At 42.2% G+C, this 26,412-nt stretch overlaps 1 protein-coding gene across 2 annotated transcripts in view; it reads left to right on the top strand.

Annotated features, from left to right (window-relative positions):
• carmil2 (capping protein regulator and myosin 1 linker 2) overlaps nt 1-25,398 on the top strand; it is a 60,848-nt gene extending 35,450 nt beyond the window's left edge. For both annotated transcript variants that reach the window (XM_078257945.1, XM_078257944.1), the window contains 10 exons: nt 2,303-2,406; nt 6,155-7,031; nt 10,330-10,434; nt 12,201-12,237; nt 12,640-12,708; nt 14,413-14,654; nt 15,713-15,848; nt 18,126-18,215; nt 18,935-19,048; nt 19,540-25,398. In XM_078257945.1, coding sequence (XP_078114071.1) covers nt 2,303-2,406; nt 6,155-7,031; nt 10,330-10,434; nt 12,201-12,237; nt 12,640-12,708; nt 14,413-14,654; nt 15,713-15,848; nt 18,126-18,215; nt 18,935-19,048; nt 19,540-20,114 — 2,349 coding nt within the window. In that variant the 3' untranslated portion in view covers nt 20,115-25,398. The remainder of the gene's footprint in view (nt 1-2,302; nt 2,407-6,154; nt 7,032-10,329; nt 10,435-12,200; nt 12,238-12,639; nt 12,709-14,412; nt 14,655-15,712; nt 15,849-18,125; nt 18,216-18,934; nt 19,049-19,539) is intronic.
• Nucleotides 25,399-26,412: the final 1,014 nt, after the last annotated feature.

Raw genomic sequence — 26,412 nt, 5'->3', positions numbered from 1 at the left:
AGAGAGAGAGAGAGAGAGAGATGGAAAGAGCTTAAAGATGGAGACAAATGCTGCATTCAGAACAGAAAAACGTCCCATTGTTATAACTCTGAAGCTTTCATTTAATTATTCCAAGCATTCATGTTTGCACCAAAAAAGTAAATAATTTGAGCCCTTTGGTTATTGTTAGTCTCAGTCAACAAAACTAGTTTTCCTCTGCGAAATCTTAGCCGCGTTGCACATTCACGTTCATGTTTTTGTTCTAAGCATTCTGAGGCTACAGTCATCAATGCTGTGTAAAGTTTCAGATATATTTGGGGCCTTTTTTTATCTCTTTATTAGAGCGTGAAAGTAGAGTGATGGCAGGAAATGAGGTGAGAGAGATAGATGGGAAGGACACGCAACACTTAGCATTACTACAACTATGTGTTCTGAATTGCAAAGCAGCATGGTGATTCAAAAGCTGGATTCACTCGTTGACTACATCTCTGTTTACTGTGTGTGCTGGGCGTACATGCACATCCACAACCCTTGATAATATTTCGTTAATCTGACCTTACGTTGAAATAAATGTTAGCGTGCTGGCCTGCATTTAGTTCTCGCTTTGTCCCAGCTGTTTTGTTGCTGTTTCTTGTCTAATTTTCAGTGAGATTGTTGATGAAATTAGTCCATAAATATGTTGCTTGCAAGCTAACATAGTAAGTAAAAACTGAAAAAAGCTGCTGAGACAAAACATTACTGTAAAACAAGATGCAGGAAGAGGTCAAGTAGTTGGCTCATTTTTCATTTGTATTTTAATTTTCTGTATTTTTTCTATATTTTCTATGTAGTTTTTGAGTTTGTCGTGAAAATGTCGTCAACACTTTCTTCGTAATAGTTTTTCACAGCAAAATCAAAAGTAGCTAAGTTTCCATCCACGTGTCAATCAAATTATCTGAAGTTCGATAAAAACATTCATGTGAATAAAGCTGGTGAAAGTTTGTTTCCATCTAACGGCTTTAAAGCGAATAAAAATCTGTGTGTAATGACGTCACATGCTGATTTGCAGTCAGATTGGTATATTGAATAGATTTGAGACATTTTAAGATGTTTCTATTTATTTTGGCACTGAATCGCACAACATTCAAGCAAACATTTGCGAAGAAAGTTGCCCATAAAAATGGATGGCGCCGTCTACCTACACATGATTCATATTGCACAAGTTGTAATAGTGCTGATGTGCCAGCTGATAGAGGTTATCTCCACTCCTGTAGTCACACCAGATTAATTGAAATGAGCTTCTTCCTTTTTTATCACGTTCATATTTATAGCACTTACTCTGACCAGAGAAGCACCCAAGCTGCAACTATTTTCATTATCATCTCTGCGGACAGAAATTTCCCATATATACTGGATCTCCTACGCGTCATTACAACTCAGAGGTTGACACCAACAGAAACACATCCAAAACGATATGAAGTGAAGTAGATGTGGTTCTCTTTCTATTTGACTCTTCCTCACACTGTACCATCTCTAAATGGGACGGTCCTTCCCATAGTCTGGATTCCTTCTGCTAGTCTTAGGACTATGAGGTTACACGTCATAGACGCGGAGGTCTCCGCTGTGTGCCTCGGTGCTCATGTACCTGCCTAATAAAAAATGAGGGCTGCACGATATGGGTAAAATATCTGATTGCGATTACTTTGACTGATATTGCGATTGCGATACACACACACAATTGCAACTCCAGTAAGCTAATATCAGCGAGTTTCTGCAGACTGGGTTTGACCCAGTTAGAATTTGCTAACGATGGAGATACCCATGGCTGAGTGCACAGCAGCTAGAGCAGGTCCATTTCAGAACTCCAAAAAATGCGTTGAATGTGCAGTTGCACTGATGATGACGAACACAAATTAGCTGAAATGTATGAGGCGATAAATTATGTTGGAACACAGTGTAAATATACACTTTCATTTTTGTTAAATTACTATATTGTATTAAATGAATTACCCCTAAAGTTATGGGGTGTTGAACTGATCCACTTCTAACTGGATGGAAAAGTCAGTGGTGGTTTATTAAGTTTCATTACAACAGGTCAAAGGTTACGCTGCGCTGACCTCTCTACTCATAGACTCATATTATGATACAATTCATTCTTTTTTTCATGATTAACATGCTTTTTAGAGTTTAAAGTAGGGATTCTGATGATGTTGGGTCTTGGGTAGTGTCTTTCTCTCTGTTGCAATCAAACAAACACACACGCACACACATGCACGCACGCACGCACACACACACACACACACAAAATGCCAAGTGTACATACTGTATGTTTTTTTTGTCATAGGAGCCGGTTTCAAAGGTAGAGAATGAGACCGGTGAGGGGATGGGCCGAGTGGATGAAGGAGTAGAGGAGTTCTTCACCAAGAAAATCATCCCTGACTATGCACTGTGAGTTGAACACACACACACACACACACACACACACACACACACACACACACACACTTGTTCTTCTTGCTAAATATCCACTTAAGACAGCAGTATACTGGGAATGGAATCTTTGATATCTACTCATTGATATCAATGACTGAAAGCCCTGTTTGGTATCCTCGAAATCTAGACCACCCTAGCGGCAGCAAATGTAATTTGCAGCCAGGTTCAGTCTAGCAACTCTCCGTTGGCTTGCGAGCTGGAAAAACCAAATTTTGGTCAGGCCAATCACATCGTGTATAGAGTCGGTAGGCGGGCTTAACATAAGGACAGCAGAGTTGTGACAGTTCCGCGTGAATTCCCTGCTACTTGAAAACAAAGAAGATGGCTGCTACTGCTGGTGAACAGCGGTCTTTGGAATCGGCTTTGGCCGTGACTCTGGAAGACTTGGAGTTCAGCTTTTCTTTGAGAAAAGAACAAAGAACGGCACTGAAGTCATTCTTAAAAAGGAAGATGTGTTCGGAGTTTTGCCCACCGGATACGGCAAAAGTTTAATCTATCAAGTAGCTCTGGTTGGATATGAGTGCAGAGGGAATTTGAAAGACAACCGTTTATCCCGCCTCTCAGATTGAGCCCTGCCAATGGTGAGTTCCCAGACCCAACATCTGGATGTGGGTCTGGCTTGTCAGGCTACCTGTTTGACTGAAAGTACCCATCAATCTCACAAACCGCCCTTCTTCTGCTCACTTGCGTCAAAAAATGATTGACAGTGGCAGCCAATCAGTGAGCAGAACTGATCCTGTGGCAGCTTGGATGTAAATCCACTAAACCAGTGGTTCCCAAAGTGGGGGTTGCTGCCGCTGCACCCTAGGGTTCTTGAGGAGGGGCCAACGGTGCTGCAAGATTTATCACATCATTGTTAATTTAGTGTGTTATTGTTAAAATAGCATTTCACCACAAAAAATTAACGGCCACATTTACATCAACTACTTTTTATTTGGTTACGTTTTCAAAACATCAACACTGAAGAAGAAAAAAAGCAACATCAAAATCCCCATATTAAAACTGTTTAATACTGTATGCAGTATGTGGTCGCCAATGACAACAACAACCAACTCACGGTTGCCGGGTGTCATAGCACCAAAACACGCGTTCCAGCTGGAGAGTTTTTCAGCAGTCAGAGACACAGCGACCGTCAGAGCAAGAGATTCATTCTCCACACTTTAAAACAATGACTATTCACTGTAAGTGGTTAGCAGAGAGCTTCTACTCTTATCAGACCAAAACCTCTCCTGGAAACTGCTGATAACTGCTGAAATGAAGCGCATTGTTATGTAATAAACGTGTTTGTGATCGTGTGTAGCCGTATGTGTAGAATGCATGGTGAATGTTTTTTGTGTCTGTTCAGTGTGACACCACATCCCTCGTCTGAAGTCTGTTCTGAGTTTGCCGTTTCACTTCACTGAACACAAAATGATTAGGATGGTTGTATTTTAGCCAGTGGTGGAATGTAACTAAGTACATTTACTCCAGTACTGTACTTCAGTCCAAATGTTGAGGTACTTTCTACTTCTACTCCGCTACATTTCAGAGAGAAATATTGTACCTTTTACTCCACTACATTCATCTGTTACAGCTTTAGTTACTAGTTACTTTACATATTAAGATTTCTGCACACAAAACACATGTAGTTTATAAAATCTTTAATTCTAAAGTAAACTAGCCAACAATATAACGGCTACAAGTCCAGCTGAGATGATGAGACCATTAAAGACACAACTGGTTGGATCCTTTACACTTTCTACAATGGGAGGATTCTTCTGCATTGAGTACTTTTACTTGTAATACTTTAAGTAAATTTTCCTGATGATACTTACAGACTTTTACTTGAGTAACATTTTCAATGCAGAACTTTTACTGTAACAGAGTATTTTTTCACACTGTGGTATTAGTACTATTACTTAAGTAATGGATCTGAATACTTCTTCCACTGCTGATTTTAGCCAGATATTAGGTATGAATTGCCATTTGGAATCATTTAATCAGTCAGTCTGACACTGACTGGGAGTACATTTGCCCTAATCACTGTGACTCCATCCACTTGACGTCATTTTCCGTCAACAGCAGTGGCTAGAATTAGTTAGCTTACTGTGTGAAAGAATTATCTCAAGTCCTTAAAAAACTGGCTTTTTCCAGGTCTTCCTTCAGTATCTCACAGTCAGCATCATCACGCAACCCATCACATAAGTGTTACTGCAGTCCATAGGCATAAGATATAGGGGTTACAACCCCCCCAATAATCAAAACTGTCCAGTGCAACCCCTCTAAAAAAAACCTGTTAACATAAATAAATACATTTGCACCATAAACTGATGCAGAAAAGGCACAAATTGTTCCAGAAAAAAATCACCAGAATCCAGGAAAATTAAGTGTTTGGTATGCTTCAAAATTTCAATTTTGCTCAAAAGTGGAGATCTCAACCCCCCCAGTCACATAGTAACCGGTGGTTGTATGTGGGGGGAGATGGTAAACCTCTCCGTTCATTAATGCAGGCTGACCCGACCTGGTTCCTAACCTACAGTAGTTTATACATCGAATGTAGTGCAGTATGACAACTTCAGCTCAAATTATACTCCACGTACGTGTAGCGGGGAGTGTCAGACATGCAGAGTAGTACATCAGAACCCTGTCGGCTGACTGCCCTGCTGTCGGCGTCCATTTAAACATATTCCTTTTCACACTTTGTCGACAACAGCCACGTAGCAAAAGCAGCACATCAGCAGCTGCTGGCCCCTACAGCTGTTCATCCCAACTTTGGCCATTTATTCTGGAATACATTTAGAATAATAGTGGAATATTAGTGTGTATGTAAACATACAGTAGTCAATGATGCTAGAGGTGTCAAACACAATTTCACTAAGGGCCAAACTGGAAAATGAGAATTACATAAAGGGCCAGACATGTATAGTTGCAGTAATAGACATGCTTTTATTTAATCGAAAAAGTAAGATATGTGTGACTGCCTCATAAAGCCTTCTCACTCACAGTATGGTCGAAATAAAGCTCTGAAATAGTCAGCAAAGAAGTTCCTCCGCCATCATAGAGTTTAGCAAATCAAGCAAATCAATGATTACAGTCTTTAAAAGTAGGCTACAGCGTCCTGATTCACAGCCTGAATATGCAAACTCTGGTTCTGTGGGAATATCCGAGTCTCAAAGTCAGCCATCTTTTTGGTATGGTGCACAACTAGGCATGCCAAAACTGATTGTGAACCTAGTCTATATCCACGGCTTTCCACTTGCGATACTGCTCTGGTGCCGCCCGAAAATCCGCCGGATGTCCGTCACCTTCCTCTTTCTCTGTGTTGGTGTTCTAACCTCTGGTGGATTTGTGAGGACTATGGTTAACTGCTCCTCAGATCTCTGCAGGGTAAATCCAGACAGCTAGCTAGACTATCTGTCCAATCTGAGTTTTCTGTTGCAACTAAAACTACTTTTGAACGTACACATGTTCCACCAAAACAACTTCCTTCCTGAGACTATTTTGTAGAGGCACAGTTGCTCCGTCCAGTGCTTAGCGCCGCCCATGACGATTGTGATTGGTTTAAAGAAATAAACCAGAGCACGTTTTTCTCGAGAGATGTTGTTTGCATGAGCCTTGTTGTTGTGTACCTGAACTGAGCATGTGTCTTGAGTCCTGTAGCAGTAGTCGTAGTACTGAGTGTCTCTTCTTGTTTGTTGCTCTTTCTGCTGTCTTCCTGCTGCAGAAAAGGCCAGTGGGAGGAGTCAATCCCTGCCCAAGCCACTCCCCCAGAGCCAAGCTCCACCCCCTCCACCTCAACCCCCTTTTCCTCTTCGTCTGACAATATCCCCTCCACCACCCCCACCACTGTCACCTCTCCCTCTGTCCCATCTACTGACACGCCCTTCACATCCACTGACGTTTCACCCCTCTCTACATCCTCCACTCGCCCCGCCTCCTCTTCCGTCATCGCCTCCACCCTTCCAACCAAAAACATCAAGAAAAAGTTTGGCGACTTCTTTGCCTTCAAGAGGGCTCGAGCCGGCCGAGCCACCAAGGCCGGAGGGGGCGAGGGAGGCGGAGGAGCAGAGGGGGTGAGGGTCAAACGGACCTCCATTGCAGACCTCATCCGACCCCTCCGCGAGGCCAAAGAAAGGGAGAGAGAGAAGGGGAGAGGGGCAAGGTCAGTGGAGGATGCTAACGTTTGTAATGATGCCGCCACCACAGAAGGATCCGTTGCCACCGGCCGCCGTCTTGCAGGCGATGCGAGGGGAACGATGGCGCCTGCCAAGACTTTAACCATGACAACGCCTTCCAGTGACACCGCTCCCTCTTACCCCACCATCGCCACAAGCCCTGACCTCGCCACTTCCACGCTTCCCAACCTGGAGGAAGGGGCGCTTCCTGTCTTGCTGGGCCGCAGCCCCAGTCCTGTGGTCACCTCGCCTCTTACCGAGCAGGAGAGGAGCGGCGTGCAGGGGAAGGAGACGGCGTTGGGAGGGACTCTGTACGGAGAGAGGAGACTGAAGGTGACCAAGAGGTCCCTGAGAGAGGGCAAGAGCCAGAGTCTCATCCTGCTGACGGGGTTAGAGCCCGAAGACAAGGATGACACACACAGCAAGGTCAGTCTGACGACACACTGAACACACACATTATTTATATAGCACAGTTCAGACACAAAGGCAATTCAAAGTGCTTTACATAAGCATACACATACAAAGCAAATAGAACATTAAATTCAACAATCATAAAACTAAAACAAAAACAAAGAAAACTCCTGCACAAAAACATGTTAAGTTTAATAGTAGGCAACATTTCGGTTTATTTTTTGCAAGTCAGACAGTTTCCTTTGCAACTTTTGACCTGCTTGTCCTCCTTCGACGCACCTGTCTCACGTTGTAGATGTGCGTAAGCAGGGACGTCGTTAGGCCTATTTTAGGGGGGCTGAAGCTACCCCAAAATGTTCCTAAGCCCCCCCAAATAATAATAAGAAAAATAATAATTAGATTTTTTTTTTTACAGTGCACTCTGTATCACTGACTACGTGGAATCAGTCTTCCTTCACCATTCATCTGTTGGTGTCGTCGTGCACTGCAGTCTGTTTTATTTTTATTTCACGAACTGTCAACTGGTGGAGATGGCAGCGTTTTAGAGAGAGGCTTACGAGCGGCCGCCTGCACGGTCACGATATGTGGACGAGCGAGGTAGAGAGTTACTGAAGAGAGAGAGAGCGCCAGGCAGCATTAAAACAAAGCAGTAAATCAGAGAAATAAAATGTTGTTTTCGCCGATTTATCACTCAAAATACAACTGTAGCAAGTATCTCACTATCATCAACGTTATCCAAATTCAGAATTAGAAACAACAAATAATATATCCAGCTACAAAAAAGCTGGAAAGTCGAAAGTTAGACAGAAGTACAAAGAGTCAATGGTTATGAAGATGATACACCGTCTTGTCTCTGCTCATTGGTTTAAACTGGCAGCTCTCAGAACGCTGCAGACCGCTGTGTTGCATGTAGCTGCAGGATATATCTCGTCTCGGCGCTAATCTTTGGTCTGGACTTGCTACCCCACACACAGTGAGATACAGAGTGAAATTGTAAGTTGTTGTTAATGACTTTTACTTGCTTCACTTCAGCTACATTTACTTGAGGTAAAGATAAAGGAATATTTTAGTTGGCTATAGAAACCAATAGTCTAGCTAGTGTAAACGAGTGAAATACAAGAAACAGCTCGCCTAGTAAGGTATCCGAAGCTCTCTATTCTTTACCATTAATATAGCCTGCTTTCTCTATAGTATTAAAACAATATCAGTCCCTAATTATCATAGTGTCACTGTTAATGCTATTGTACCAGTATAACCTTCAATTCATTGAACAAATGGATACTGGAAGATATTTTAGGAGAGAGAGAGCGAGAGAGAGAGAGACAGAGAGAGAGGCACCAAGACATAGCCTAAACTAAATTATTTCATGATATTTATTATATATGCTTGATTCTGACCAACTTAACTTTCTGCATTCCTTTGCTGTAATAAATTAAACAAGTATGTAGATGTTGCCTAAATGTAGACTAGGCTATATATGAGCATACATACATACATACATACATACATACATACATACATACTAGAACTTTGATTCATCTCACCATCAGGTTATTAAATTCAGACATACTTGTCAACCATATTTCAAGGAGCTAGTTCAGCGTATCGTGCCTGACTGGAGTAGTGTGTTTGTCTTCAGGAGTGGGGGGGGCAGACAGCATGTTGCCTGTTTCGTCATTTGGGCTGCCTTGTTGAGTGCAGCGGCACTGAGTACATTATATTTCACATAATTTAAGCTCTTTTTTTAAAAATGAAATAGAATTAGTCCAACGAATCGTTCGGTTTGTAATGCGCACCTAACGGAAAGGTTCAATCCGAATACGTGTATCGTTACACCTCTAGTAATGAAATAGTCTTATTTTGACCTGCAACTTATCTAATAAAGAGAGGGATTAGGTATGGTATTACTTTACCACACATTTACACAGGCAGATAGATAGTCTTAGCCTAAAGAAGACCTCAGCAGGAGCACAGTCTGGCCTAAGTTAACCCCCCCCATGCAGCTTTGATGTATCTAAAAGCTGACTTTAGAGTTTGTAAGTAAGATTTTGCAAGGGAAAGTTTTGCATAGCCTCGGGGCTAAGCCCCCCCTGTCTTTCAATCCTAGTGACGTCCCTGTGCGTAAGTATATTTCTGTAAATCTTAAGATTTAAAAGAACACAGGGTTGGGACAGACCAAAAGTGTTTATTCCATAACTGCGGTGCATAAAAACTAAAAGCTGCTTCCTCCCCGCACCTAAGGAGAAGGGGTGACCCCAAAAAAAACAAACTTTGGGGTGAAACCAAACTGCTGTCAATTGTAAAATACTGCTGAGAACAAGCTTTCAATTAGAGGCATGCCTTCACTTCTATCTGCCCCGGTTTTGTAAATATATATTATTATAATAATAATAACCTGTTTTCTATCTGCTCCTGCTTTAATTGTTGATGCTGTTTGCTGTTAAAGGTCACATTTTGTAAAAAGTGTGATTTCCATGTCTATTTTTATTATAAAGCAGGTGGAGGTGCTATATAAATACTGTGACATTATCAAAGTGCTCAATCCACAGAGAAATGCACACAGCCCATATTCAGAAACTGTGCCTTTAAACGAGCCGTCGGGACTTCTGTACGCTGTGATGTCACAAATATACTATGCTGCTACAGTGCCGTTACAGTCATTTCCCAGCTGCAAGGACGGAGCAGAGACTCCAAGAGCGCAGAGGCGGAAGACCCAGAAACCCTGACCAATCAGAGCAGACTGGGCTTTTTTATGAGGGGGCCTTAAAGAGACGTGCTAAAAGAGAGTGTTTCAGACAGAGGGTGCATACAGATATATTCAGACAGACAGGATGAGAAAAATAATGTTTTTTTTTAACATTAAAGCGTGTAAATATGTTCTAATAAAATAACCAAATACAAGGTTGAACCTGAAAATGAGCATGATATGGGACCTTTAATGCAAACTCAACATTTCCTTTTATATCATACGTTTAATATTTATTAAACGTATTAATACCACCAGTACAACAGTCATTTCATACTCACACTCTACTGCTCTCGCTGCCTAATTAATTTCAGAGATTCTTCTGAAGAATGGTATTAGTACTACTTAGTATCTGTGTTGTAGCCCTTTTACTACTGTCTGTCTAGACTGAGGACTGAACAGGCTCTTAATCAGATCCCTGCTCAGACTGACAGAGTTCAGAGATAAGAGATGTGACAAGAGCCAAGAACTTATCTGTAAATTAATAGGATTGCATCCGTCAGCAGCGTGTGTGTGTGTGTGTGTGTGTGTGTGCGCCATTCTAAATGTCCATGTATCATCTTCCAGAAACATGCGTCTGAGAGCACATCTAGTTTTGAACAGAGGCTTCAGGTGATGCTGCACAGAATGGGAGTGGCCAAAACTCCGCCTGCCGACACCAAGACATACCAGGTAGTGTGTGTGTGTGTGTGTGTGTGTGTGTGTATAATAGGACCTGGTCCTGGATACAGTGTTTGAGGCATAGCCCCATTTATTTCTATGAGAGTTGAGCAGTGGTGCATTAAAGGAGAATTTTTATGTTAATCTTGAACGCTATAAATATGCGTATACTTTCGATTGAAAAAAACCCGACCCGAATCGGTGCAGGCAACACGGTACGTGTATGAGCTTCCACTGAGCTAACACGGCAGTTGTCGGGGCAAGTTTTAGAGTGCCTTTGTGCCTCTTAACAGACACAAAATGCAATTAAAATGTCTGTGCAACATGAACAGAGCCCTTACGTGACAACAAGATGCGTTTTCAACTCAGACATTGTTTAAATTCACCTACCCTGTCTCTATCCTGCTGGTAGCTAGCTCGCCCTGCTAGCTGCTAGCTGTTAGCTGCTAGCTGCTGTCCGGTGAGTGTGTTCAGCCAGGCTTCTGTGATATGTCCTCCAGAGGACAGGTCATGTCACGTTTTGAAGTTTGTTTAACGGGACTTCAGCACAAGACTACAGCTAGCCTTCTCTAATGCTATCACTGTGCAAGCTACAGACGTCATTTGGCCCGTTCCATGTAGTTCCATAGTCAGTGATATGGTCATAACCACTACAGTGCTCAATGACCTATTTTTGATTGGGAATAAACTTCAAGTTTTCGTAGCGAAGGCATGACCTGTCCTCTGGTCACTTGAATGGCGATTTAATCGTGCAGCTACTCTAGACTTTCCAAATGTTATCAGACCACGGGGGTTGTGACACTCAAAAATATATCCACTGATTTACAGACGTGTCTTTCTCCATGTGAGTCTACGGGAAAAAGTCTTTTTGGGCCAGAGGGCATCACGTGACAGCCCGGGGGTTGTAATTCCACTGTTTGGCCACTATTTTAAATTGGCTTCAAAGTCCGCTGCACATCCTGGGGGCCTGGGGTGGCACGGTCATGCACAGTGCACACACACTCTGATGAGGTGCCATACTGTACTCTGATCTGTTGTACTGTAACACCATACTCACCAAGTTAATAGCAACACATTGACATCACGGGGTCAGCCCTATGTTCCCACATTTCTAAGATTCTTTTTCAAAATTAGGCCCTATGTTAGGGTTAGGGTTACATTCCATCTGTAGTCCATTGCTACTGGATAATAGGTTGGGTGTAATTGGCTACCAAATTGGAAGAAAGGGGGATAAAATCTGATACAAATTTATGAAAAAGGAAATGTGGGAACATAGGGCCTAATTTTGAAAAAAATCGTAGAAATGTGGGAACATAAGGCTGTGGGAATATAGGCATGCTCACTACAACCAAGTCAGAAAAACGAGCAGTCAGCCGGGTGGAAACAAACCTCCGCTCACACTGTTTGCTGTAAACATCTACCACAGCTTACTGACCCACTTCCTGCTTCAACTCTGACCTGTACCTGCTGTAGTCACACTGGTTCCTGTGCAACGAGAGATTATTAGCGACATTTGAAGTGCACTCAATTTCAGTTTCACCTTCACATAAAGTGGTATCGATAATAATGGTTCAATTTTGGCCAGTTTTGATTAATCTTTACAACCTCCAGTAAATGACATCTATTTGTAGAATAGAAAAGAAGTCTATATAATGTCATAATTTCTCTGGATTTTATATATTATTTTAAACAAGAAGGACAAGTTCAGCCATTACAAAGTGCAAAGTGTTGATCGAATGTTGGTGGGAGTTTAATATTGTCCAATGTGTCTGTTGTAGAATAAAGACGAGGAGCTGAGGAAGGCCAACTCTGAAGGTGAGTGTGCATGTTTTTATCATTTTTGTGTTTTAAGAAGATCATTTTAAACAGGATCTCTCTCCAAATCTGAACTTTCAACACTCAGATAACCCCCCCCCACACACACACACACACACACACACACACACACACACACACACACACACACACACACACTGCAAAATCAAGTTAAAAACTGTTTTACCATGTTTTCATATTTAATATTAGCCCTATTGTTGCAGCTGCACCTTCAGTTTAGCCTCTGCTGATTTGAAAGCAGCAGTAGACCGCTTACAGCTGTGGGACTTAATTAGAACTGCTTCAGTTGGGCCCAGTGTGCCTGTTGTATTCATTACATGTACAGCTTTGGATTAAAACTGAACCTCGGCTGTACTACTGTCTCCTGTCTCTGTCCCTCAGGTGCTATCCTGGACAAACCCGTCCCACCTCCCACATACACGAAGCCCAGAACGATGTCCACTTCATCAGGTATTCATGTTATCTACCCCCATTTCTTTATACCAATAATAACAATACTCCCCATGTGCAATACTGAGGTGATCCTGCTAACAAGTGGAACAAGTAGACAAGTACAATTTCCCCTCTAAATCTCTTAAGCCTTAACCTGTTCATATCCACCTCTTTTTGTTCATTTCACTTGCCTATTTGCCATACCCAATGAATTGAAGGGACAAAATGCATGTATGCAGCTTCATTTGAAACCTATATTTTTCTAGTTTCTGAGAATATATATGCTTGTTCAGCATTTGATTAAAACACGTCTACCACATCTGTTCAAACATGGTTCAAAATGGTCCTCCTCTATAAGTCATCTTTAAATATCAATAACTAAGAAATGATTTATGCCACACTATGCAAAACATACCTTCTACATCTTGGCAACAAGACCTGTATTAGGTTTCAGACCTCTAGGCCTAACCTTATGGGAGCTAGCGAGTTTTCAGTATGTGATGTCAGTGCTCCGAGTGACCAAAAATGCTTTTAGAAAAAAACCTACTGGAGCCTTTAGATGACTTATAAAACCTTTTTTACATTCTTTATTCATTCATTCAACCTTTATTTATCTTCAAGAGATCATTGAGGGGCGGCCCTCATTGGCAGTGTAAAGTGTAGAAAAGAATACACCATCATAATAAATATAGAAAGACAATACAACTTTCTGATTACAGAAAAGTGATTATGAAAAAGGATGATACAGATGCAAAATAAAGGACAATTATGTAAAGCAAATACAAGTAGAAGTTTGCAGGTATAAAACCAGATTTGATTTTAAGGAAATGCTGTAATTTGTTCCAGGAGTCGGGTGCACTAGAGTTAAAAGCAGTACATACAGTACATACAGTATTGTAATGTACAATATGTATTTCATGTTGTTTTTGGTCTGTCATTTACAATGCATTGTTGTCCTAGTGCAGTCTTACTCATTGCGTGGCTCACGCGCCTCTTGCGGCTCGCCAAGCTTTAATTTGTTGTCTTGCATGGCAGTAAATAACACGGTTATATGATCATGAAGCTAATACAGATATTTCATAAAAACATTAAAAACAAGCAGGGCTATAATATAACCCTAAGTCTGCTCTATTACATATAATTTATATTTAAAAAATACCCAAAACAGTGGCATTACAAGTGAAAGTAGAAAACATTGCATATTGTACTGTATGTTCAGGGATGCAAGATTAATAAGCAGACATACTATTTATGACTGGATGTAACTTTTGATACTTTGCAGTAAAAGTGTCTCTCCTATTGACTTTGTCCTCTCAGTGTGGCTCTCATGAAAAAAAATAGTGACGACCACTGTCCTAGTGTCAATGACATCATCAGCATGGCCCCTGGCTGGGCTGCGTGATGCAGCAGTCTGTGTGGAGAGAACACAGGAGGATCTCTGCTGTGGCGCCCTGGTTCCTGTGTTTTAGTCTACATCTGCCTGAACCAGGGCCGGCTCTAGCCCATTGGCTGCCCTAGGCGATACTGAGATTTGCGCATACATTTGGTATGATATGGTCCCCTACTGACTAATTCAGTCCTCACCATGTCAGACAGGGTTGGCCAGTCAGCAGGATCAGGCCCTGAACATCTGTGCCGCCTGGAGTCACACACTGGACCGAGCTGCACCATTCACAGCGTGTCTACTGGTGATTGACTGTCTCTCGCGCACTCTGTTTCCAGCAGACCCCAGGCATCCCATGAGAGCGCTGGACCCTATCCGACCAGACCCTCCCCTCTACCCGAAGCCCGCCCTCCCCGAGCGCCCCGTCGTCCCACTGCCACCCAAACCAGCTGTCGCAGCCAAGCCCCCCCTTCCCACTCCGGCTCGCCCAGCCTCGGCTCCTCCATCCAGCAGCCCGGCAGGGAGAGTCCAGCTCAGAGCTCACGCGTTTGATGGCAGGCCGGGGGAGAGCACAGCACAGGTGATACAGAAAACTCAGTAACAACATTCAGAGTCAGGCTTCACAGCCGGTGGCAAAGCTGTCTTTCTTTTGGAATATTTAACTCAAACACGGCCAACAAAAACGCTTCAAAGCTCATGAGTCAATTCAAACTGTTAGGTCTTTAGTTCATTGATACATTTTATTTATTTATTTTGTAGTCAATGTATTGAACATGTTAGGAAAAATAAAAATACAAACACATAGTAAAACTTATAAGTAATACAAAAAGAAAAACAAACGAGATCCTCAGCAACATATAAGCAGCAAATAAGCAACTCAAATAATATTGTTCATATTCAAAAGGGGTAGGAAGAAGTTGAGAACTTTTTTAGTCCTACCCCCTCTTCATTTTCATTATTCATAGATAATATTCATTTCACATCCATCAGTCGGCTTGAACAAATCAACTCTTTTAGACAAAAATGTGAACAAAATAATCTGGACACAACTTCATACAGCTGTTCATAAAGTTAAAATATACAATTAAAAGGTTATATAATAGCTAATATTATAAATATGGAAACAGGTCATTTGATTGTTTTGTGAATTAGAAATTGGATATGGTGGCTAATACAGGCCACAAGGTGGCAGTAGTGTTCAAACCAGAGTTACTAGTGTTGTGCAATCCAGGAGGTAACAAACTATGGGCAAGATACGAGGTTACAGCTATAATGAAATTATAATCAAATACACTCTGTTGCCAGTTTATTATACAGTATATTTGATATTTTGTCCCCCCCAATTTATATCAATGAGGGCAGACTAAATATAAGAAACACCTCTCACACACAACACAAGTCAACAGCAGCACAAACTCAACCTCCACAATGAGGACAAAGCTGAATCACTGATGAAGGAAGGATTTAAAGCAGGACTGTTGGACTAGACTGCATTTTTCTAGCTATCACGACAAACCACTGTCCATTTCCATGTTATCACACTTCCTCTCTGCCTCCACATGCTCATATCTGTCAGGCCATAGGAGTCATACTGTTTGTGTCACGGCCCACTGAGCACCCTCTGATCTTCATCCCCAGAATGGAAGCCAGGAGCGTCCCCGGGGTGCAGCCTCCGCTCCGTCCTCCAGGAAAGAGCTGCTTCCTCCAGCTCCGCCTCCGTGGAGGGGTCCCGGTGCACAGGAGCGCTCTGAGAAAGCACAATCAGTGACAGACGGTACTCATTCAAACCAGATCATTCGGGGTGCCCTGATAGCTCACCTGCTAGAGCGTCCGCCCCATGTACCAGGCTCAGTCCTGACGGCAGCGGCCCAGGGTTTGAGTCCGACCTGTGGCCCTTTGCTGCATGTCTTCTAGGGGTGTGAATCTTCACTGGTCTCACGATTACAATCCGATTACAATTATCCAGTCAACCATTTGAATCAATTCAATATCACGGTGCATTACAATGCATTACCTCCCTAACATTATTATATATTGCTACACATGGTTTTCATCAACAAATTAAACCAGTCAGATATATATGAACTCCCATTTTTATGGTATCTGCTCTTAAAAAAGACACTTCCTGAATGTAGCGGAGTCTGAACACAGCAGACAAAAGGCAAATACAAAAAAGCAGCGATGTCTTCCCCCATTTCCTGTCTGCAATTGTCCTGTCAATTAAAGACCAAAATGCCCCAAAAATAGTCATAAATAAATAGATAATTCATCCAAATTAGTGTTGGGCTGATATACATAAATGCTATATGTTTTTATGAGAAATCTGGTGTGGTTCAGTTAGAGGAGGCTGGTGGTAGTCTGTATCCTCCCCATAGCTGCTTTCTCAGATGAAAGACATAGTCCGGAGTTCTCCTTTACTCACCTGAAGCAGACTACACAAGATTCTTGTCAGACGCATTCTCACTTCCTGGAACTCCTCCGTTTGGTTTAGGCGAGGGCCGGCACCTGGGTAGAGCGTACAAGAGGCAGGACATGACGCGGGTTACACCACCGTCACAAAGCCGGTACCTAATATGGTCATAAACAACCAAGTCCCTTGTCATTCCTTGATATTTTTGTTGGTGTCTTCGTTTAAATCCCTCTTCTTCCTCTTCACTATCAGGTGTTTTTTTTCTTCCGGTTTGGCGCCAGCTCGGGCCTTGTCGGGCCTTAAAAGTTCGGCCCGACAAGGCCCGAGCCCGACAGTTTTTTAAAAGCCCGAACCCCTTTACAGCCCGACATTATTCAAATGTGTGCACACAGCTCTTTTGCCTTTTGTCAAGAATGAGTAATTTATACATGACTAACGTAGGCTATAGACCACTTGGAAGAGTCAAAAGTTTTCCACACCTCAGACTTTGCTTTCTTTGCCGGTGCAACCAAAGCGTAATCGCCAGAGGCCAGCCTCCGTTTCACCTCCTCAGCATTCATTTACATCACCTGACCGCTCATTTACCACGCAACCCGGAGCGCAAGCCCGTGCCCGGCCCGAGCCTGTGTTAAATGAAAGAAATTAAGACCGAACCCGACCGTGCAATGATCTTCAGCTCTACAACACGTCCACTCGCTCACTGTGAATTCTCCGGACAATGAGCTGCTCTGTTCACACGTGGGCTCAGTCGGACATTACGCAGACTTTGCACTCGGGAGCTTCAGCGTGAAGTCCGGTTAATGTCCGCTGCTCCGGGTTATGTCTAGATAAGATCAGGGTGTGAAAGGTGCTCATGGTAACAGCCTTCATCATCTCTGGGTCATTATCACCTTAATGTAACATGACGCGCGTCATTTTACATTAAGGTGATGATGACACACGACTCAAGGTGTAATATGCTGTTAAACCACGTAGGAAGAGATGACGTAAGGGTTGATAGATTCATGTTTTACTTAGTAAGGTTGCATTCATTTAGGTTTGGTTGCATCTACATGTAACATTTAAATGCACATTTTCATAACATTAATCACAATGTTATAATATCATCTGAAAAATATATAAAAAGGCTATTATGTAGTTGCTGATTTAAAGGTGTGTGTGTGTGTGTGTGTGTGTGTGTGTGTGTGTGTGTGTGTGTGTGTTCTTCTTTAACTACATTCGTGGGATCCAAAAACAGGGAGTCCAGTATACTTGTGGGGCCAAAATGCTGGACCCCACAAGTTTAAAGGTCTGTTTGAGGGTTAAGACTTGGTTTTAGGATTAGGGTTAGAATGAGGTTCTGGTTAGGGTGAGGGTAAGGGTTAAGGTTAGGCATTTAGTTGGGATGGTTAAGGTTAGGGTAAGGGGCTAGGGAATGCATTATGTCAATGATGGGTCCCCACTAAGATAGTGAGACGCACTATGTATGTGTGTGTGTGTGTGTGTGTGTGTGTGTGTGTGTGTACTGAGGTGGCACATGGATGTATAATAAGACCTAGTTACAGCGTTGAAGGCGTAGCCCCGTTTATTCCTATGACAGTTGCTCAGTGGCGCATGAAGCCAAAATATGTCTTTATTGTGCGTTTATTTGCATACTTTCAGAGAGTCTTCCTATGCCACGCTCACACATGAAGCCCCTTCCGCAACGCAGAGCTGTGTCCGTCCATGAGGACACCCTGGCCATGACACAAGGTAAGACTGCCAAAGGGTTTAACGGAGACATAAAAACACTAAATACTGGTAACATTAAATACCAAAAGCAATAACTGTAAGGTTAGAAATATAGTGTGGTTACATTGAACGACAAGTCTGTAAAAGGATAATGAAGTGATCTGCAGATGCTGCAGATTAAACAACTGTAACTCAGTTAGCCTGACAAAGCCAGACTACAACTTATGAGCTCAGTTTTTCCTACAAGATTCAAGTTTGAAGAATGTCCACTGAGAGTTGATTCTGATGACAGCAGAAGGTGAGAAGATTAGTGAGAATTAGCTGGTTCTTGAAATTTGTGCAAAAAAACCCAGGCAATTAGGGAACGGTTCACTGGCCGGTCTGGAGATGAGATCCTGGTCATGTGAGGTTGGGTCCTCAGGATTTCTTTGGATCGGGTTTGATGCTGTGTGTGTACTTCAAAGTTGTGAAAAGATGAAATTAAAGTTTACCCCAGCGTCTCCACCTGTTTGATCATCAGCTGATCAAGATTCAGCGTCATACCTGTCGCCACACGGAGAACACAAACATTTCACTTTTCTTTTCTTGACATATGAATAGTGATTAAAGCGTCTTTAAGCACGAGTGTGTGTCAGACTGTGTTTTCTAACGTTTTGTGTGGCATTTAGAGGTCATAATTTAAGATGAACCCTAGGTCTCCGATAGTCTCGAGCCCCTCTGTCTCTGTCTCCGTCTGTCAGAGCTGAAGGCGGTGTTGCAGAGGTCGCCCATCCGTTGCCGGGGCAAAGGAGGGGACCTGCCCACCTGCACTGAAGATCCATCTAGTGGGGAGGAAGCACAAAGAGCTCCGCAGGGTGAGACCGCTGTTTATCATAGGATTGTGAATCGAGAACCGGTTCCAACTTGGAATCGTTTCAAAATTGACGATTCCAACGTTCGTTTTTCTATTGGAAATCAAATTTGGTTTTGAATCCGATCACTGGTTCCAGATTCAACATGCGCAAGTTTTGGTTTCCGTAGCAACCACCACTGTACTTCCAGGGGCTTGTTGTGTTGCAGCCACGGAGCACAATAAGCGGAGCTTTATTTATTTTTTATTTTACTTTATTTTACGTTTAAAAGCCCGGTAAAACTGTAAATCACCTTTCAATCAAAATCAAATTTCCATCTGTGAAATAAGCATGTGACCCATTTGTACTCCACCCCTCAAAGAATCGGAATCGAGAATCAATAAGAACTGGAATTGGAGTTTGAATCACAATTGTTAAAATCAAAACGATGCCCAACCCTAATCATCTTTTTCGCGATCTAAACCCATCTGTCTGTGTGTTCCTCATCCATCCAGCCAGTCACACAGGGAAGCAGACATCCGAAGGAAAGAAGGAGGCTGTCCAGATGGACGAGCTGAAGGCAGAGAGAGGACGGACGGGCTGTGGACGGACGGTAGCTGAAACCAAGCACCCCCCTCCAGGGGAAGAGGACACCCCAGGCTCATGGTGTCCCTCCTCTACAGCCCAAGCTCAACAAGAAGCCTCAGCGCCCCGACTCTTCAGTCCAACTGCAGCCCTCGACAGAGCGCCGTCCGTCCTGGAGACCCACAGCCTGGAAAAGCCTCCTGTAACCCCCACATCCGAGAAAAAGAGCCCCAGCACAGCCCTGCCGTTGCCCCGAACTTTAGAAAAGCCGCCGGTGTCCCCACCACCCCAAGAAAAGACCCCAAGCACAATCCCAGCTGCATCTGAATCCCCGGTACACCCTCGAGTGAGCCCTCTGTCCCACAAGAAGAAGAGCCCCGGCGCAGTAGCAGCCACAGCGGATGTGAGAAACAGCACACAGGAGAGAGGGGAGGCGCTCTCTACACAGCACACAATGAAGGCAGAGCCAGCAGACCAAAGAACTGAGCCCCCTCTGTCTGAATAAATCACACATAGACAGACCTACATAAGAGAAAAAGACACACCTGGGCGAGAGGGAGAGGGGGGAGGGTCTGTGACATCACTAAGACCAGGAAGCGGGAGGTCTGAGAATAGCACGAATGTTGTAGCCTCCTGTAGGAAACAGCTGTTGTGTCCCATGTCAGGGGCGTTCTCCTTGAATGCCTGAGAGCTAAATGTTTTTAATGCACATGGTTGGAGCGCGTTTTTACTGCTAGTTCACAGCTAACGTCTGTACAGTTGCTGTATTGGCTGTATGGGGTGAATAAACAGGGACTGCCCAAACCTTCAAGGGGTCAAACACCTGTGAATAGCGGGCCCAGTACAATAGAAATTGAACAAAGTTCTTCTGCTGGACATACCCTCTTTGAGGGCAACATTCAGATTTGTTTTTTTATATCTTTGAGTTGATAAAGAGTGCCCAATCGCAGCAATTTTTGGCATGCATTATTGGGTTGTTATTGCAGTCGGTGCTTATTTACCCCAAACAGCAAATGTACAGGCGTTAACTGTGGCAAGCCAGCAACATAGTGTGTGTCTGCGTAGTGCGTCTTGATGTGTGGGCAGCTCATCTTTAGACTGATGTCAAAAAGGAGCTTTCATTATAACTATATTCTCATCTCCGTTCATTGATAAGATGGTGCCATGAAGCTGCAGGATAAGCAGCATTTTTTTGCTCAAGTTGAAACATGTAATTGAATCATTTAACTCTCTGCCTCAATTTGCACCACCCAGCGTCAATCTGCATCCACTTGCATCTTTGCATTGAGTAATCTGCAACCGGCCCCCTAAAATTTCCTTTGCATTCAGTCTGAACACAGCTTTAAAGGGTAACTACCATTTTTTCAACCTGGACCCTATGTTCCTATGTTTTTGTGTCTAAGTGTCTGATGGGAACAACAATCTTTGACATTGGTTCAGTATTAATCGCACTCGCTGCTGTCGGCAGTGGTGAAACAAGCTACAATATAAGTTAATAGTAATTGTCCAGCTTGTGTTTACCTTCACAAAAGTGCTCGTTTTGCCACTGACAGGCTCAGATTAATATTCTAAGTGTCTGACAACATTATGGAAAGGATTTCTAAGGGGGTCGACCTTTCTGTTAAAGAGTAAGATCCTTTTATTAAACATTAAAACATCCGCAAAATTGCGTTCGCTAAAGCCACCAGACTCCATGTAAATAAACAGTAATTTTAGCATCGTAAAATACACTTCAGTCAAAGTCAAAGAAGTTTTGGGTCCTTTTTCTACTTTTCCAACCATCACAACTCTAGTTTTGGTTGAAATAAAAACATAGTTTACAGATTTACTTGAAAATATGTTGGCTCTATACACGCTAAAAGTATTGTTTTTTTAAATGGAGTCTGGTGGGTTTAGCGCTAGCGACCTCAGAGCTGTTTCTGGTTAAACAGAAGGGTCTTAAAGAGGTTTTAAAGGTTTATCTGTGTAGAAATCCTTTCCATAATGTTGTCAGACACTTAATAATCTGAGCCTTTCAGTGGCAAAAACAGAACTAAAATTTGTCGCTGAACAGGACCAAATTGTCGCTGAACATTTGCCCCGTAGGGTTACATTGCAGTCCAGTCTGTGGCCGCTGGTTACAGCGTTCATGCTTAATACTGGACCAATTTCAAAGATTGTTGTTCCCATCAGTCACTTACACCCAAAAACATAGGAACATAGGGTCCATGTTGAAAGGACGTTATTACCCTTTAGGACTCAATGTCAGCTCAGTCTGAAATGGGACACAGCTAGCCTCTGCTAAATGAGTAAAGTGACAAAAGCATCAGCTGGGTGGATGCGAATCTTTACTGTACACTCTGCAGAAAAACAGATGGCTCATCTAACAAAAGGTTTGTGAGTGTAGTTCATCAACACGTTTTGACACGTTTGACACATTTATATCACCTGCTTACATGTTATCTTTATGATTTGATCGGAGGCCATATCAAGGCCCATGATGTACTCTTTGATTCTAAGATTGTGATAGTAGATCTTCTTTTTGAATTTGCCTTCTTCAGTTATTTTGTTTCCAGAAAGGACCAGGTTTCAGGAAAAAAGGCCTCTTCAACTACGTTGACACATTTCATTCTGACTTAGATTTAGAGGATTCATCTACATTTAGACACATTAAGCTCATTTGCTCCCATTGTTTTTTTTTAATTGGGGTTTTTGGTAAATGTTTAAATTGTAATGACTTAAAATTTTGAATGCTTATTTTGTTGTCATTAGCTGTTGAGAGAGGTTTTTTGCCTCAAACCAATCGCTGTGACAGCCATCCACACAGAGGCTGTGTTTAGCAAATATCAGTTAGTTTGTATTATGTCGTGGTTAAATGAACATGTTAAGCATGTTTATTAGACTACTTACTATTACTATTGGGGTCCTGCAGTTTACATCAGTACGCTGCCAGTATGACAGCCAGTAGCAGGTAGAAAATATAAGCATAAAGCCTAGATGCATTAATACTGACTGCTGGGGAAGTTAGTTTTACATGAGATAAGATTTCCACAATGCCAGACAACACATTGTGTAAACTGCATGAATTGAAGTATAGTACCAAATCCATAGTTCAATTCCTATTTATGGACATCAGCATTAAAAGTGCCATGCTCAGGGAGATAACTTAAAGTTATGTGACAGAGAAGAAGGGACCGCTATTCAGTCCCTCCAGAAAAAAGAGATTATGCGATCGCATAATTCAATGCATAATCAGCCAAAGTCCGCATATTTATGCGGGGGGGGGGCCGCATTTTTTCAAATACGCCGCACTTTCGCCGCATAAATTGCTGATTTCTGTGCAAAATATGCGGGGCTTGCATGATTTCATAATCCCCGCATTTTCATTGCAAAAAAGTCCCATATATATCTTTGCAGACAGTTGAAAAATGTTGCGTTTACTTCACACAAGAGCAGCCATTTCCCCGTTGCCATGGGAATGTTATGAAGTGATGTAATTACGCGACGTGAACGTCATCGAAAAGCTGCAAACTCCGCGATGAAGCCACGATGAAACCGCAGTTTCTGCAAGTTCCCGCAATTTCATCGCATAAAATTGCATAAATATCCCGCATATTCCATCACATTTTTTAAGAAAATGTGCCGCATAATTAGGGATTTTTGCCCACAACAATCACAAAAAAACTCTGGAATTTTCTGGAAGGACTGGCTATTGGTTTAAAGTTGAGAGTTCACAATGCTTTGTCATGATACTTTGATCAGGGTTTCAGCCAGGTCTTAAAAAGTCTTAGGTATTGTCTTTTAGGTCTTAAATCATTTTAAACAGGTCTTCATTTCTCTACCTAAAATGCTCATTGGAATGTTCCTGCAGCGCTTTACAATGTTCTTTTTTAATTCTGTGATGTTGTAGTTCTTTCTGTCGCTAGTCCAATTATAATTTGCTGTATCCTGACTACAAATTAGACCAAAATGCAAATATTGCAGCCAATCTAGACACCAGTCCTAAAATGCCAATGAGGAATTAGGGGAATTGTTTCAGATGTTTCTTTTTTTTTGATGTCGTGATAGAGGTCTTTAAAGGTCTTAAAAAGTCTTGAATTTGACTCGATGAAACCTGCAGAAACCCTGTTTGATACAGTGAGTAGATGGTTTGGTTTATTGTGCTCATACTCGTCGTCACTGATAACTGATCACCATAACCACATATAACAATAGTGGGTTTTTTGTAACTTGCGCTGTGCTATCTATGGTCAAATGAAGCATGTGGCAGGATGTGGTATTTTCCGTAGTTCCGTTAGCTAACTGAGAAACAGACGGGGCTCGTTGTGTAAATGAAGTCATGTAGGCATATCAGCAGCTGCATGTTCTTTTATGTTGTTTTTTGGTTTCTTATTTTCATCACTTCATCAGTGTAGGGGGGATTCTTATAAGGTCACTATATCCAGCTGTCGCCAGTCTATTTTAAGGCATACAAACAATTGAACAGGAGCAGTAATTCCCTTTTCCCAGTTATAATATCGCTCGAGCTATTTGGAGTGCAGGTGAGACAGGTTGTCAGCGGGGAGAATCTGACAAACCATGAATTAGACCCAGGTCCATTGCTTCCATCACTTCACTGCAGGGCCTCAATAGTGTACAGTGACAATTCCTTTTCATTGTCACTCTTTATCCTCCATTAAGACCATCACGGTAGAAAACAACAATACACTATGAATACCATTTCCTCATGTATTAGAGGGGCCAACCGCTAAATTAAAGTTTAAAACCAACAGGTATAACACCATAAATACCTTTCTTTTGAGGACATGTCTCCAGCTTCATGTGCTCATTTAAGGGCTGTTATTCACTCAGTCTCTTTACAACGGTCTTGATAGCTGTGTCAGTTTCATCCATCATATTTGTTTCGATTCTGCCTCTGGCAGTTAGATGATTATTCTAACTGAAGTTATGCTAACACAGCCATTGACTGGCTCAGTTGTATTTCCAGCAGGGCAAACGCCAAGCCTCTGAATCGCTCAGTAACATTTAAAATGCGGGTGGAGGTTTGGGACCACTATCAGGCTAAGATTGAGCCACATAAAGCTTGACGTTTTGCCTTAATTTGATGTTTATAGATTTTTCTACTGCTACCTTTTAAACCCCAGTTTTTCCTACAAATGCTGCTCTCACTACAGAGAGGTGAGGTGGCTCCCAACATCTTGAAAAAAAATAACATTTACAATTAATGAAATGAGCCCAATTTGTATACATCGAAAATGATGTCAGACAATTTCCTTTACCCGATTTCTAACGAGTCCCATCATGCCATCCATGTGGGAAAATATCTCTTGCCTTGTTAAGATGTTTTCACGTTAAGCCTTTTAGAATCTCCAGATTAACACACGGGACACTAAAGCTCTGTATGCTTTTGCATATTTCTGTGGAATCACACCAGTGTGTGACATTCAACCCGTTAAATCCATCAGACAACCACGTATGTAATCACCATGTCCATCATATCACCAGAGAACTAGATAAGATCCTAATAGAAGACCAATATATGATCAGATATTGTGTTAGATAGCAACAGGAGTGTATTCAGTCTATCAAAGTCTCAGGTCGGCTGTGGAGAATGGTGTGTGTGTTTTGTAAGGGCAGACCTCCGTCCCACCCCGGGGGAGAATTTATTTTCTACCGTCATGTTTATCTTTGCCTTGCACGCACAGAATATGTACAAAACTACATAACGCAAACAAAAACAAAGTTATAAACAGAGTGTAAATCCATACCTATACTTGTTAATAATGATTAAAACTATGAGTTGTGTCATAGCTTTGTATTCTCTCTTTTTGTGTTTTTTAAAATGCATTTAAATTGCTCTTTCAATTAGAAACTATAATTGTTTATGGAACCAAAGTCCAATAGGACTTTATTATATAACCATGTTTCCCACAGAATTAGATTCTATTTGTGGTGGTAGCCAGATGGCGTGTGCGTGCTAGAGAACCAGACAGAAAATATGTCAATTTATAGCTATCCTTACTAGCTAGGCTCCTTACATGCTTGCTAATAACTTGCTTTATCTGGTCCGTGCTTGTGAAGTATCCACCGTGTTAGTGTCTTCGAACATAATATCAGAGAACATCTCTCTCTCTCTGTGTTTCTCTGCAAAGCCCTCTGAACCAACAGGTACCGGAGCGGTAGAGCGAGGGGAGATCTAGGTTCTAGTTAATCGATCATGGATAGGGTCGTCAATCTTTCAGACGGATAAAACTTTTTTTTTTTTTTTTAAAGGTACACTGTGTAGGAACTTCTCCCATCTAGCGGTGAAACTGTATTTTGCATTCAAACGAATAGCGCTCTCTAGCGCCTCGCTTTTTCAAATGCGTGTTGCATCTACGGTAGCCGTTATGTACCAAGAAGCTATGACAACATGTCTTCCAATTTTTGCTTTTTTGGCGACTAGGATTCCTTCTCCTGTGGCTAAGGATAAGTCAGATCAATGGCAGAGGTCATTTTACACCAATGAGGACATATTTATGAATGAAGACATTGGTTTTAGTTAATAAAATACTTAAACCACTACACAGTGTACCTTTAAAGTTAAAATGGTTTGCTAAAAATGATTTGGCCCGTCCAAGCAGAGCTGTAGTCCTTGAGACTGAGGCCGGACTCGAGACGCTTTTCGGTTGTCTCGGACTCGTCTCGGACTCGTTGGTATTTAGACTCGGACTCGGCCGTTGGACTCACCAAATATTCTAGTTGGTCTGGACCGAGTCCAGCACTATATGCTTTTGTTGTAAAGTAACTTCCTCCTTCAAAACAAAACCATTGATGAGCGTGCT

The sequence above is a fragment of the Sander vitreus genome, chromosome 8 (assembly GCF_031162955.1).
Source record: "Sander vitreus isolate 19-12246 chromosome 8, sanVit1, whole genome shotgun sequence".
Lineage (NCBI taxonomy): Eukaryota > Metazoa > Chordata > Actinopteri > Perciformes > Percidae > Sander > Sander vitreus.
Note: the sequence above shows the minus strand (reverse complement) of the source record. Positions and strands in the feature narration are given on the sequence as shown.